Source organism: Lepisma saccharinum, chromosome 24, assembly GCF_977018435.1.
Source record: "Lepisma saccharinum chromosome 24, izLepSacc3.1, whole genome shotgun sequence".
In the NCBI taxonomy this organism is placed as follows: Eukaryota; Metazoa; Arthropoda; class Insecta; order Zygentoma; family Lepismatidae; genus Lepisma; species Lepisma saccharinum.
In genome coordinates, this window is record NC_139252.1 from 47,320,743 (window position 1) to 47,334,835 (window position 14,093).

The window sequence follows — 14,093 nt, forward strand, 5'->3', positions numbered from 1 at the left end:
TATGATTTTGTAAAAACAAAATTCTCTGATTTTTGCTGTAAGAGCTTATTACAAAAATAGTGATAGGTACGTTTCCATGCAGCCTTTTGAGTAGGTTACACATCACAGTGTGCAGCATGGCCCCAGGAATTTTAGCCACTTTTCACACATCAGATCTTTAGAATCCATTTCCTCGAAGTTCATAATTCATGTTTTTATGGAATGGTCGGAAGGCACCAGATCATGGCATGGAATATTAAATGTTTCTGAAATGCACACCATGTGGACACGTAATTATCATTGTTTTTGTAATATTCTTTTAACATGAATGCACACTGTGCCTCTATCCAGGACTCCCATCATAACTGATTGGTAAAGCAGGGCTGCAAAAGAGAGGTATAGGCCCACCAAGCATTCTGAAACCTCGGAAATTTTGAGAACTACAGGCTTTCCCATAGATTAACCCTTTTGGGACGAGGCCAACAGATGTCAGAAGTAACTAAAGGACAGACGATTTTTATTTCGTCAAACAAATGTTTTGGTAATAAAAGTTTAATAAACAAGTAACTGAATTAAAAAAAACACACGGAATCTTTTTGGGTTTAATCTCCAAGCTTTCACCTCACATCAGCAATCTTTTTTTAAAAATGAAATTTACTATTTGTACTATCGTATTCGCCTTTATATAACTTGAGGCAATCAGCGACTAGTGGTGGTTTGCCCTGATCGATGAGCGCTAGTGGGTAGGAGCTGGCCAAATTTTGAAAAAAAAAAAAAAAAAATGAAAAAAAAAAAATTTAGAAATTCCTCTGTCTGTTGCTTCCGAAAATAGGTACACATCGACATGTTTACCTTACAGAACAAAAGGCTTGGAAATTCTCAATAAAACGAGCCCTTGTTTGCATGTTGCGTGTTATTATAATGTTTTTAACAAACATTTTCGAACATGTTACACTTTGCTTCAAATGAGCCTTGTGCTTGGGGGATTTCCATGCGTCACGAATATTTCGTCTACCGGCACAAAAGGGTTACACTGGTGACACTAGTGCCACTACTCCCACCCCAGGGTTTCAGATGCCTTGGTGGATCTATAGTCATGGATTATCTCTGATGGAACAACTAGCTATATACAGTGTTGCAAAATCGCCCGATTCATTGCTGCTCCCTTTATGCATCTCTCAGTGTTTGCAGACTATGACGATGGAACGTGATGAAAAGAGAAGAAAGTGTGACTAAATATCGAGAAGACAATTCAGTCTAAACTATCTCACTAATCAATCACTTTGATAAATGTCCTCGGTTAAATATGAAGTCTTGATTGGCACATCATTTTATGTATATACCTGTCAAAAATTCAAATCAATGTAATAGCTCAGTAGGAAGCTACGGATATATGTTGAAAAGGAATACCAGCTTACATATGCTGATGAACAGTGTTTATGTTCAAACAATAATAAATATTTTTATAATTATTATATTGATAAAAAACTAGAAATTACAAAAGTTACAAGAGCATCAAATTATGCATTTGTTTACAAGAACATTTATAAGAAGAAAATATTTCTTTATTATCTCCTTGTGAGGTAGAGTAAGTATTTTTCTTAATATTTTGGCATGCATCAGTTCTACATCTGAGTATACTCAATATGTCAGTTTCTTCAACCAGGTTTACAAGATGGCTTCCATTCTTTTTTATTAAAACTCCACATATGGTTAATTCACATCCAAAATGCAGAAGATATTTCTCTCACTTTGTCTTATTTCTCAAAACATTCATTTGAGGTAATGAATTATTCATCTACTAGCTAGATAATGCAGATGCAAGCAGATAATAATTTCCTGCTTCCAATTCTTAAACTTGGCACTTTTCACAAGTTCCAAATCTTTTTTAAAGATTATGCCATTATGAAAGCATTTTCAAGATTCTGTTATGAACAAAAATGTCTCTATATAAACTATTCAAGATTAACTTGCAAAGTATAATCTTTCAAAATATCAAGCTTTATACAAATATCAATCCTTCACCAATAGCCACATTTTTACTTATCTTCCAACCATCATGAGATCCATCCAAAGCCACAGACAACTAGTATCAGAGCAACTAGTTCAAGCCCGATTTTTTAGTATGTGCAATCTTCAATTGTTTTTTGTCTTATATTTTTTTCAATAAATGCTTGACAGCTTGAATGTTTGTATAGTAAATGTACATATTTGTTCTGTTACAGCTATTTTACTATGTATATCACGATATACTTATCTAATGATTACAATTACCATTTTTTGAATGTTGATACAAAATACCAAGTATGACATCATATTAGACATTGAACAATTTTAAAGAGTTGACCTTTGTATATAAACCTAGATGCCAATGCAAATGTAGACAATTTCAATAAATTTAATTATAAATTTGAATGTAACTTATCTTGCTTGCCTGAAAGAACACATATGATTGAAGATATTTGTTTTTCATATTGTCAGTCAAAAATAACTGTTATGAATATGAATTCAGAATATTGCACAATTTGATAATTTTGTCATGATATACAAATTGGCTTTTTTAAACATCATATTTAATGAAATTAGTTTAAATAGTAATTTCAGACATTTAATTGCATTATATGAATAAATTTTGAATAATCATATGACTAAATTATTATAAATATTGCACAAATGTGGAACTTTGAACTTATCCTAATCATTTTCAAATGTTGTTATGACAATGTATTAATTTTATTGTCATAAGACCACTTCCAACTTCTATGATTTTACAAGGTGTTCAAGAATAATAAGATTTCATGGCATCTGTTGATTTGTCAGGTACAATGGTCACATGCACACACACCTAAACATATGTATTCAATAATATACTCACTTTTTTGCCAAATGGTAAAAGTTCAGAACTGTACAGATTCTTGTTTTTATCATATGCTGGATATCTATCAGGGTAACACTTTCTTCTTAATTCTTCCATTGCCATCCTAAAAAAATGAAAAAGTCATTGTAACATAGTGCTATACAGAAAGGCATTTTGCTCAAAAATGAATAATTAACCCGTGGCTCGACAGCCTTTGAAGGGCCTAGGCCGATCTCCCGACTGCCAGTCTCCGACAATTCTACCTAGAGGTGTGGAGCTCTTCAACCGGTAATGGGGTGACGTGGGATCAGCACATCAAACCCTCAGCCGTTATAGATTTCCGAAACCGGGTACGCTACTCACTCGTAGCTCCCCAATTTCCTCACGATGGTGGGTTGCCACCGGTCCCACACACAGGCCAAGAAATAAGAGACTGAACCCAGGCAGACTCGAACCCATGCCCTCACTGAACCCAGGCAGACTCAAACCCATACCCTCCCACAGTCGGAGTCCAAAGCACAGTGCCTTAGACCGCACAGCCAAGGAGGAGGGCTAAAATGAATAATTAAAGAGTTAGTAATTTTATGTTATGCTGGAACCCTAGAAGCTAGCAAGAAAACTTAAAATAAATAACTCTTTGCAGGCATAAATGAAGTGGTAGCATAATATTTTGAACTTTATGATATGTAGCGATTTCCGGTAAATAACTACGTTTATTATATATAAAATTACCGAAAATCCTACAAGTTTCATCTTTCTGCATTTTTGACACGTAATACCAGAAAATTTGCATAGTTGTAAAAATTCATGCTGTGTGGCAGCACCTGTTCAGCCATTCTCGGCCATTTCTGGTATCACACGATCAGTTACAAGACAGCAGTTGCAAGACGGCGAGTGCCAGAGTGTCGTAACAGCAAGGCAGTTGAACACAGCAGTAGGTCATTTCCTCTGGCTTCAACCAGTCTGCCCGAGTGCTAATCACGCATCACCTTGGTGCGGAAGCAACAGTTGCTCCGGCAAAATTCGAATTGGGGCTCGCGTATACTTGGCCCGTTTCGGCCAAGTGCGATGCCTGGGAGAAAATGTTCACGTAATTGAAAGTATCGTCAACGAACTATAATACTGCTATTATTGATGATATTACGTGGAATGAACTAGGAGCAAAGTTGGAAATTCACCCCCATGTTTCTTGGACTACATAAATATTTGTGAAGCTGCCATGGAAAGAAGGAGAAACGTCGATGCAATTACAAGAACATCATTTGAGGTGCAGTACTAAGGTATGAAACTTATTTTCTTGACAAAAGTGTGGCCATTATACTTAGTGTTGCAAGTGGTTTATATTACGAATTCAACAGTGCTATAACCAGTGATTTTGGTGAAGGTGTAAAAGTGCTTCAAGTATACCTTTCACATCTAATTGGCAATTCTTGCGCTGAGAACAGTAAAAGTTTGCAGCAAAAGAATACTGTATAATTTGAGGAGTTTAATTGCATTTTTCTTAACTTGCAAACAAGTCGTTTTGGACACAATCTGATTAAAACAAGTGAATCGTCGCAAAAATGCAACTGGCCTAACCAAGACGTGAGACGATAGGTGCATAATGCATTGCTAACGCGCGTACGACACTCAAGAAAGTAATTGCCCCTCTTTACATCCATTTTCCCTAAAAGAGCATTTAATGCGTAGCGATTCTTGTACTACCAGTATACAAAAAAATGGAATAACTTTTAAGGCTGCGTCTTAAAGCACACTTGATTATTATTATTGAGCAAATTAGAATGAAAGCCAAGTTAGGGACTAAGGTTAAAAATGATAATTGAGAATGCCGAGTGTTGAACACTGGCGTGTTTAATAGGATTTTTCTTGCTGAGCGAGAATATAATTTGGTTTTAAGAAAAAGTATAAATGCCATGTTTCTTAGTTTTTTTTTTAAGTACGCCAAACAGAATTAACTAACCTATTAACTAACCTTTCTACAATTGTAAAAATTGCATTTGTTAATTGAACACACAATGCGTGGTTTAATGCAAAAAACTGTATCCTATTCAGGTGTGGAACATTGTTGATTGTAAATTTAACATTGTTAATCCTCAAGAGATAAAAATCCAGGATTGTTGCTTGGTTATCGTAGATAAACCGTAAAGTAGAAATTTATGATGCGAACGCATGTTTGTCCTCGGACATTGTCGTTTGTAAAAAAAAAAGAAGTAATCTAATTGTTTCTCAAGGTGTGTGTTACTATTATAACCTTGTTGTTGGAAGATAAATGTATTCATGAATAAATTTGTTATTGATATTAAAAAAAGAGTCACGAGTACAGTAATTTAACCTTGCTTAACAAATACTAAGTCTGGCCTATTTTATAAGTGTGCATATATTTATGTATGTGTAGATACTTGGTTGATAAACAATGTTGAATGAAAGTTAGTTGTAAGGAACAACAGTATATTAACGCATGTGCAATTTTGAAATTCTTGTCGCGTCACTCATTTTTGCAGGTGTGCGTAAAACCTATACGTGAACTCAACCATAAGGTATCTCTCCTTGTGCAAAATTGAAATTTAGGATTCTGTAGTATTTGGAAATACGAGTCTTGGGCCCAGTCAAACGAAGTTAATACTGACATGCTGTGAACAACACAGCAAATACGTCACGAAGCTTCCTTATTTTTTTTTTTATTTTCAGTAATTTTGTACGGTCTTGCTAGTAATACCTTTTCGATCACGACCTTGAACTATTTTTGTAATTTGGTAGCAATATTATTATTATTTTTATCCTAGCAAGTTAACCGTTACAGATAATAGAGCACAAGCAGAAAAGAATAGGACAATATGTAGATGGTGATACACAATGAATATGATTTGATCATTCACGGAAGAGTATATATATATATATATATATATATATATATATATAAAACTTACATGAAAAGAAGTTTTGAACGAACTGGTGTAATTTCCACATCATAATGTACAATATCTTTATTTGGCAATTTCACAGGCAAATAATTTACTTCCAGATCTATTTTCCTTCCTGATGTGCCCTGGCCTCTACGTTTAGGTATAGGAAGCTGTGGTCCTTGGTGTGATTCAGGTTTCTCCAAACTTGAATCTTGAAATTGTCTGGTAACTTTTTGGATTGGCGGTTGTTGAGGAGCACTTTCTGTGAGAACGAATAAATAATTACAAATTACATTGTGGAAATATCATTTGTATACATATATTCAATTCAATGTAATTAGTGACTTTATTACAGCTTATTAGTATTGAGTTATGCATAGCTATCGGAAAAAGTAGTGTTAATAATAAAAAAACGTTTAAATTTTACCACCAATTGGATTCCTGTTATTCAGAACAATACAGCAGCTACATTGTTAAAACTCGTCTTCAAAATTAATTGATTGTTGCGATTGCAGTGTAATTCCACTTTTATGTTCGCAGTTTTATGTTTTCCCCACTTCATACATTTCAGCTTCCTGGTCCTAATAAAGCAAATTCTTTTTCTCAACTTATACATTTTTCTGCATTCTATGTTTTTTAGCTGTAGTCTCCTAAACAACATACAAACAAGGTTCAATGTATAAGATAAATAAATGATCAGGATAATGTTACAATATTTATCAAATATATTATTCAGGGTAATGTTAAATTTCTAAAAAGTAGTATCAGCATAAAAAAAGTTGTTGGGGTTCACTGAAAAAATACACCATAGAGTTGCAGGCTGTAAACCAACTTTTTCTTCATCTTCGTATATACATAGAAATTGCCATAAAATTTGAAGTTGTCGGATTTCTGTTTTTGTTATACTTGCATTCATGTTTTTCCAGTGGCGGAGCGTGACCTTTCCAACAGTGTAAGCCTAGCATGATGAAGGCTTGTGTTTATTTTTGGGCTGGGTCAGTGATTTATCCACAATCATCAATCTCTCCCCCATTTTTTCAGAACACTTCCCTCAAATTTTTCACAAAACCCTAATTTTGGCACTAAATTTAATCTTACACCCTTTAAAAACGAAGTTACACTAAATCAGATTAAATATTCTGGATAAATCCCTGAGCTTGGTGTTTTCTTTGCTAGGCTGTATATCTCCTACATTTTAACTGATAATTACGTCAGTTTTAGTCCTATAACAATGAGTAACGTAACCATAAAAAAATGCAATGTTAGATAAAATGAAGAATAATGATAATAAAGAAACGAAAACAGAAAGAAACAGAAAAGTGCTGAATACTCTTTTTACAACTGCTGCATAACCAAGTATCAGCTCATACCATGAATCACAAAATCGGGGCACTTTATTTTTCATTTCTGTTACCGTGCCTGCTAGAGAAGTGGTGGGTGGGCCTACCTACATCCACAAGTTTCTTCTTGGCAGCAAAATCCTAGCTGGACAACGGCGTCTTCAACAAGTTCTCCACCCCACCGCACAATCATACTCGTTTTCTTTCATAATGCAGTTGTTGTTGTTCACTATAACACTACAGCAGAGGAATGACAGCCCCCTTTTCAATGGATGGAAGTCGCAAAGAAATACCGCGAGACTTTAACCATGCACACAACACATGAAAGGGGAAATAAAAACAAATCACATCCAAAAGCGGTCACTGCTCAATGCACTGATGTTTCGGACTCAGAGGGGAATATCCCTTTCGGACATAAATAAATGCCCTCTCTTGCCTTAAAATTCCCTTATATTTGGTAAAATAAGAAAGACAAAATAAAATATGAAAGAAATGCTCGCTAATTCTGAGGATTTATCCAGAAATTTCTGTGAAAGGAGAAGTAAGTGCTATCTAAGGGTAGTGTAAAAGAAAATCCTGCACCTGAAAGACCATAAACAGCTATTTCGTACGTTGTTCAAAGAGTGTTTAAACCACGGACTATGTAATTAATAATATTTTGTTCACATTTGACATGAGATTTGTAAAACTGGTTCAATATTCAGTTTTAATTAAACATTTTAATTTTTGAAAAAGTTATTGCACTTGTTAGCTCAATTACTACCAGCTGAGTTCAAATATAAACGAAAAACAGAAATCTTAATATTTCCAATGTTTGTGCTCTCCTACAAGCGAAAAACGGAAACAAGCGTTTGTATATCTAATTTTCCCGTTTCTCGCTCATTTTTAGATGTTTCTCCTTTTTCCTCTTCCTGTTAGTTTTTTGCTTCAGAATTCCCTGTTCCTGGAAAAAAACTCCTTGAAACACCACTGGCTCAAATTTCCTTTGCAGCCAACCATTCATTCATACCCGACAACGCTGGAGAACCCTCCTCTTGCAGGACCTGGGTCTCGCGCGTGTTCACGGTTAGCCAGTGAAGCCAACCCAAGCATAATGGTGCTAAATCTCGCACAAGTTTTAAAAGTCGTTTGGAAGTTGGGGATATAAATTAAACAAGAGGGCCGCTGTTCGTGGTAGTTGAATTTTCTCAAACTTTTCACGTATGACGTCGAACTCATCCCATTGGTTGAACCATTCGAATTTATATTTATTTCTTGTTACAAATAAATATTAATAATATGTAGATCGCAGAACAATTTAGTAGTATGTAGCATAATTATGGAGTTTAAACGAGACCATAGATGTCCGGAAGGGGCAAGGGGAGAAAGTTCTTCCTGGAAAATGAATGTCAACCATAAAATAATATATTTCACACATATCATTTCATTTCAGTCACATCAAATTATGTTAATTATTGTAAGGGCGTTGCAGAAAAATGTTAAATTCAAATTGAATTTGTATCTTTTGAGGAGGCAACTTTATTATGAGGAAAATATACCTAGTTTACCCCCACCCCTGAAAAAAATACTTAATCCTCCCTGGTGGAAAGAAATACTGCGGATATCCATGAACAACACTTTTTGTAAACATAAGGTTTGCAACGCTGTTGTAAGCCTCTCGCCGGAAGGTTTACACACGTGGGTTTTGGCCCGCTCTTCTCCAGCCAGAGAACGGGCCTTGCACCCAGATGGGGTAGGCACTGCTCGTTCGCGGTCAGAAATTTGTAAGGCAAAATTCAGAAGGCTTACAGCTTTCCACAAGCAGAAGGCGGGAGATCCCATGTGCCGCCTGGCGCTGAAGTGTTGCAATCTAACAAACATGATCTCGGACACTGTTGTCGACCCGATTTGAACTTCGAAGTTGTTTACGAATTTTTGCCAGATAATAACATACAATTTACTAGAACTAATGAAGTGTAAGCCCGGCTTACACGGCTTACATGGACGCTCCGCGCCTGTGTTTTTCCTATTATATATTATATCTAATTAATGCGTGGGCTATCCAGAAAGTAAGTGGTGGAGTGGAGCGAGGGGCGGGGCTAACACCACCATCTTGGTGTCGGAGCATCCCCTCACTTAGTATGCATCCAGCTGTGGTAGCGTGCGGTTTGTGTTGCTTCTTATGTGTTCACTGTGAATGTTTAAAATGTGTGCTGCAATCGAAAATCCCGCGAGTTGTGAAGTGCGGTCAGTGATTAGATTTTTGTTGGGTGAAAAACCATAAACCAACTGAAATTCATCGGCAACTTTGTGAGGTGTACAAAAATGATGTAATGAGTGAAGGCAGAGTGAGGCAGTGGTGCAATATGTTTAAAAATGGCCACACTAATGTGCACGATGTAGAGCAAAGTGGCTGACCGAGCAATGTGACGGATGAACTGGTGGCGAAAATCAATGCAAAGATTAGTGAAAACTGCCGCTTCACAATTACAGAGCTCTTGCTTGAGTTTCCCCAAATTTCACGAATGTTTGTTGCACGAGATTGTGGTAGCTAGGCTACCATACATTTTGTGCAAGATGGGTACCAAAATTCTGGTCAGAAGACCACAAAAAAGAGCGCATGGCAGCATCGTTGAAATTTCTCAAGGCCTACGAAAAAGATGGTGACTCACTTCTCGATCATGTCGTAACTGGGGACGAGACTTGGGTAAAACATGTGAATTGTGAGACAAGAAAAACAGTCTATGGAGTGGGGACACACAAGTTCTCCCAGAAAACCAAGGAAACGTTTACAAACGTTGTCAGCAAGAAATATCATGGTAACTATTTTTTGGGACAGGGAGGGTGTGCTTCTGGTGGATTTTATCAAACATGGTTCAACAATAACCTCTGATAGATATTGTGAAACATTAAAAAAGTTGAGACAATACCCACCTGCCCGCACATGGCCAATCGCACTCGAGAGCTCTTGGATGGTTTTGGATGGGAGGTGTTTAATGAACCATGCAGTCCGAATCTCGTGCCGAGCGACTATCACTTGTTTCCACACATGAAGACCTGGCTCGCAAACAGTGCTTCAACGAGGATGCGGAACTGCAGGCAGGCATGAATGAGTGGTTAAAGTCCCAGGCGGCAAAATTCTATGACAATGAAATTAATAAGTTGGTGCACCATTATGATAAGTGTCTCAATTTGTATGGAGACTATGTTGACAAATAGTGTAAAGAGTTTGACTTTCAAATGCATATAATAATTTTTTTCCCTTCACTTGGGTTTTATTTATTCCAAAACGTAAGTTACTTTCTGGATAGCCCTCGTATATATATATAATTAATAACAATTGTTGCAGCAAATCAGAATACGTCACTGTACCATGTTGACATTCAATCACAGGTGCGATTAGATGAAGAAACAAGGTTAAATTTACTCAAGAAATTCCTTTTCATTAAGAGCCTGCAGTTTCTACATGAAACAAAAGTAAATAGAAAAATTCCATAATGTAGAACTGCTACAATCATGCCTAGTTGAAATTGTCCCATAGTTTATTCACATTAAAAAAGGACATTGGCCCACTAAACAAATAGCTAAAATGTATTATGTAATAGCAAAAAAATTTAGTGCTTGCAACTATTTGTAAGTAGCCTATTGGTTTAGCAATGCCCTAGTTATTACAATTTACATGCCACAAAAGACCACACTTCGAGAAGATATTACTGCTTTTTCAAATATTTTGAAAAAAATATATAAAAAATATATAAATATAAAATTGCCTTCAAAATTGCATTATTTTAAAACTTTCAACCACCATTGCTTAATCCCTTAACATTGTATGGTGAGAAATCAAGATTGCAACAGTTGAATTTTAGTATTGCACCAATACAATTAGAATTAACACCTCACCTCAATAATAAGAAATATAGCTGTAACTTTGACTCAGTTTTTTCTAAATTAAACTAAACTCCATACCACAACATCTTTGTATTTCTCTGTAACCCTTAACTTCACAGGTGTGATCTCACAGACCGCTAGCGTTTATTGTTATTCTGTTGTTCACGCGTAAGGGTGGAATAGGAGATTGCAGCGCTGTCTAGTTGTCCCTTCCCAAACCCTGCATTGGTTTATGTCGTCAGTAGCCACTTGAATGTGTCCTTGAGAGATATTTATAGCTTTTTTCGTGCTTAGTGATTTTCGAGCCCCGACCTGGGCTTGCACGTCATGGATTCATTACCCAGCCCTTTGTCTACTGTGTGTGTTGCAGACCCTGATTTTGAGGATACTATTTCTAAATGGTCTGAAGACCCTTTAGGAAGTGGTGTAGAATCAGATAGTGACACTGTAATTGAAAGTGAACATAATTCAGAATCTGAACATGGTGAAAGTGAAGACGAATTTATTTTGCCACCTGTGAATTCCGGGAGTGAAACCAGTGATCAAAGTGATGAAGATAGAAGTGCAGAGGCTGAATCGTCAACTAAAGGAAGGAACGAATAGGAAGACTCCTTATGTTTGCCATTATTGCAAGAAGCCCATCTGCCTTGAGTGCTCTAACAAAATTTTCAACAAGTGCAGAGAAAACTTATGAGCAGAAAGAAAAATGACCTAAAAGTACTAGTGCAATTTTTATTTTAGTGCGTGTTTTATGGGTCTTTTTTATATTTTTATTATTACATGTATAATAAACAATAAAAATATAACAAAACGTAAAATTTAGAGTAAACAGTATTTGATTTTTTACAGTAATAATGATATGTAATATTAGGTTCATTTTTTGCAGTTTTGTTTTAATACATTTTTATTGTACTATAAAATTTAAAATACTTTTTTTTAGTTATTTGTGTAGCCTTTTACGTAACAAAACTAAATTAGTTCAGTTAAATAGCATTCAGCAGTTGTTAAGTATTTTTTATGTTTATTTTAAAATAGAGGTCTGTGAGACTGGACCTGGTACAGTGTGTGACAAAAACATGACCTGGGAAGTTAAGGGTTAAACCAGGTTAGAGCATCAAGTTCAATCGTCATTGTTTATTTTCAGACTTCTTACTTTACTTCTCAAGTAGCTCTTAAAATTGGCCTTCTTATCCTGAGTCAATACTTAAAAACTGGCCTTCTCATGCTGAGTCAATACTTAAAACTAGCCTTCTCATTCTGCTGAGTCAGTATGTAAAACTGGCCTTCTCATGCTGAGTCAAACCTGAGACCAAACATATCAAATGAGAAAGAAGTCTGCTACATGGCAACCAAAGCGACATGTGACACATGCTGCTGGGGAATGAGCCAAGCAGCAGCAACATTTCACACTGCAAGCTGCACAAGCCTAAGTTTGACTGGCAAAATCTTCATGTGATGCCTGTCACTGTGATTTCTCTATCAAGAAACATCACCAGCGCAACATTTTAAGCACAACATTTATTCATTAAAAATAATCCATATCACACTGAACCCGTGATTAGACCATGGCATAAAATTACATCTAACTAGAAATGCATGACAATGCAAGTACTTTCTGAATTTCAATTAAGTATAGTTGTAGTTACCTCTCGGTGGAAGGGAGGCAGCACCTGTCGGTTGTTTTTCCCACGGTGATTGGACTGTTTGGCTAGAAGCACTAGTACTTGGTCTACTGTCCCTCTGTTGGAACCATCCTGCACTTGACGATGCTCTTTCATCACTTGCATGTTCTCTTCCCCTCTCTCTGCCTCTATCTACCCAACCTTCACCACTCCCTCTACCCCTATCACCACCTCTTCCTCTATCCCAATCACCACCTCTTCCTCTACCCCAATCACCACCTCTTCCTCTACCCCAATCACCACCTCTTCCTCTACCCCAATCACCACCCCTTCCTCTACCCCAATCACCACCTCTTCCTCTATCCCCATCACCACCTCTTCCTCTACCCCAATCACCACCTCTTCCTCTACCCCAATCACCACCCCTTCCTCTACCCCAATCACCACCCCTTCCTCTACCCCAATCACCACCTCTTCCTCTATCCCCATCACCACCTCTTCCTCTACCCCAATCACCACCTCTTCCTCTACCCCAATCACCACCTCTTCCTCTACCCCAATCACCACCTCTTCCTCTACCCCTATCGCCAGCTCTTCCCCTCAAACTTCTTCCACCTCTCGCCCATCTTCCCCCTTCGCCACTTGCTTCGCCTGAACCTGCACCTTGCATGGATCGTCTTTTCTCTTCTGAAACAGGAAAAATAAAGCAATCAAATTGGCGATTGCAAAGTGCTGTATTTGTGGGCATGTAAGACACTCCCCTCGTTACAAATAGGTCTGAATAACAGCTACATGCCGATACAAGAAGGAAGTTTGTGAATGGATCACATCATAGGATGCTGTGGGGACTAAGACAGCGGTTAAATAATTTATGAAGTGTGGTATTAGAAATGCACTGGATGGTAAAGAGGACAAGTTGTTGTACGAGGACACAGATTCTGATTTAGAAGAGGGTTCAAGTGACTCTTCATTTACCTCTGGAGATGAATGTCTGCGTTTTGATGAAGAAGATTACAATGTATTTTTTCCTAGTTAGATAATGTAAGTTATTTGTTGAAAGTAGACCCAGTGGCATGCCCAAGGGGGTTATAAACCCCCCATTTGGCCCAGTATTCCTAAAAAAAAAAGAACATCAAACGCAGGAAAAGATGGCAAAATGAGGGCGGACTACTAAAAAATGTATACATAACCCCCTAAATTCGAAAATCCTGGGCACGCCACTGAGTAGACCTACATATTGCTTTATATTTCAAATACTGTCAATTAATTATAACATTCAGTGATAAAACTTTTTCCTCAAAAAGTGTACAAAAAAGGGGGTGCATTTACATACTGGCAAATACAGAATATGGTAATAGGTACAATGAATCTTACTTTTGAGGTTTTTTTTATTCTTCTAACAACTTTTTGTTCCCTCAGAAACTTTTTCAAGCTTACATTACCAATAGACACACAACTTTACATAACAAGTTACTGTATAATTAAACCAGCTTGGTGCATGCTCATATTCAGTTGTCGACTTTCG

General features: G+C 36.8%; 1 protein-coding gene across 1 annotated transcript in view; it reads right to left on the bottom strand.

The window, feature by feature from the left end:
• Positions 1 to 13,238, bottom strand: part of LOC145978177 (protein argonaute-2-like) — an 87,454-nt gene extending 74,216 nt beyond the window's left edge. The window contains exons 1-3 of the mRNA XM_083110617.1: positions 12,593 to 13,238; positions 5,764 to 6,001; positions 2,855 to 2,960 (exon numbers count right to left, since the gene is read on the bottom strand). Of these exons, the coding sequence (XP_082966743.1) occupies positions 2,855 to 2,960; positions 5,764 to 6,001; positions 12,593 to 13,238 (990 nt within the window). The remainder of the gene's footprint in view (positions 1 to 2,854; positions 2,961 to 5,763; positions 6,002 to 12,592) is intronic.
• Positions 13,239 to 14,093: the final 855 nt, after the last annotated feature.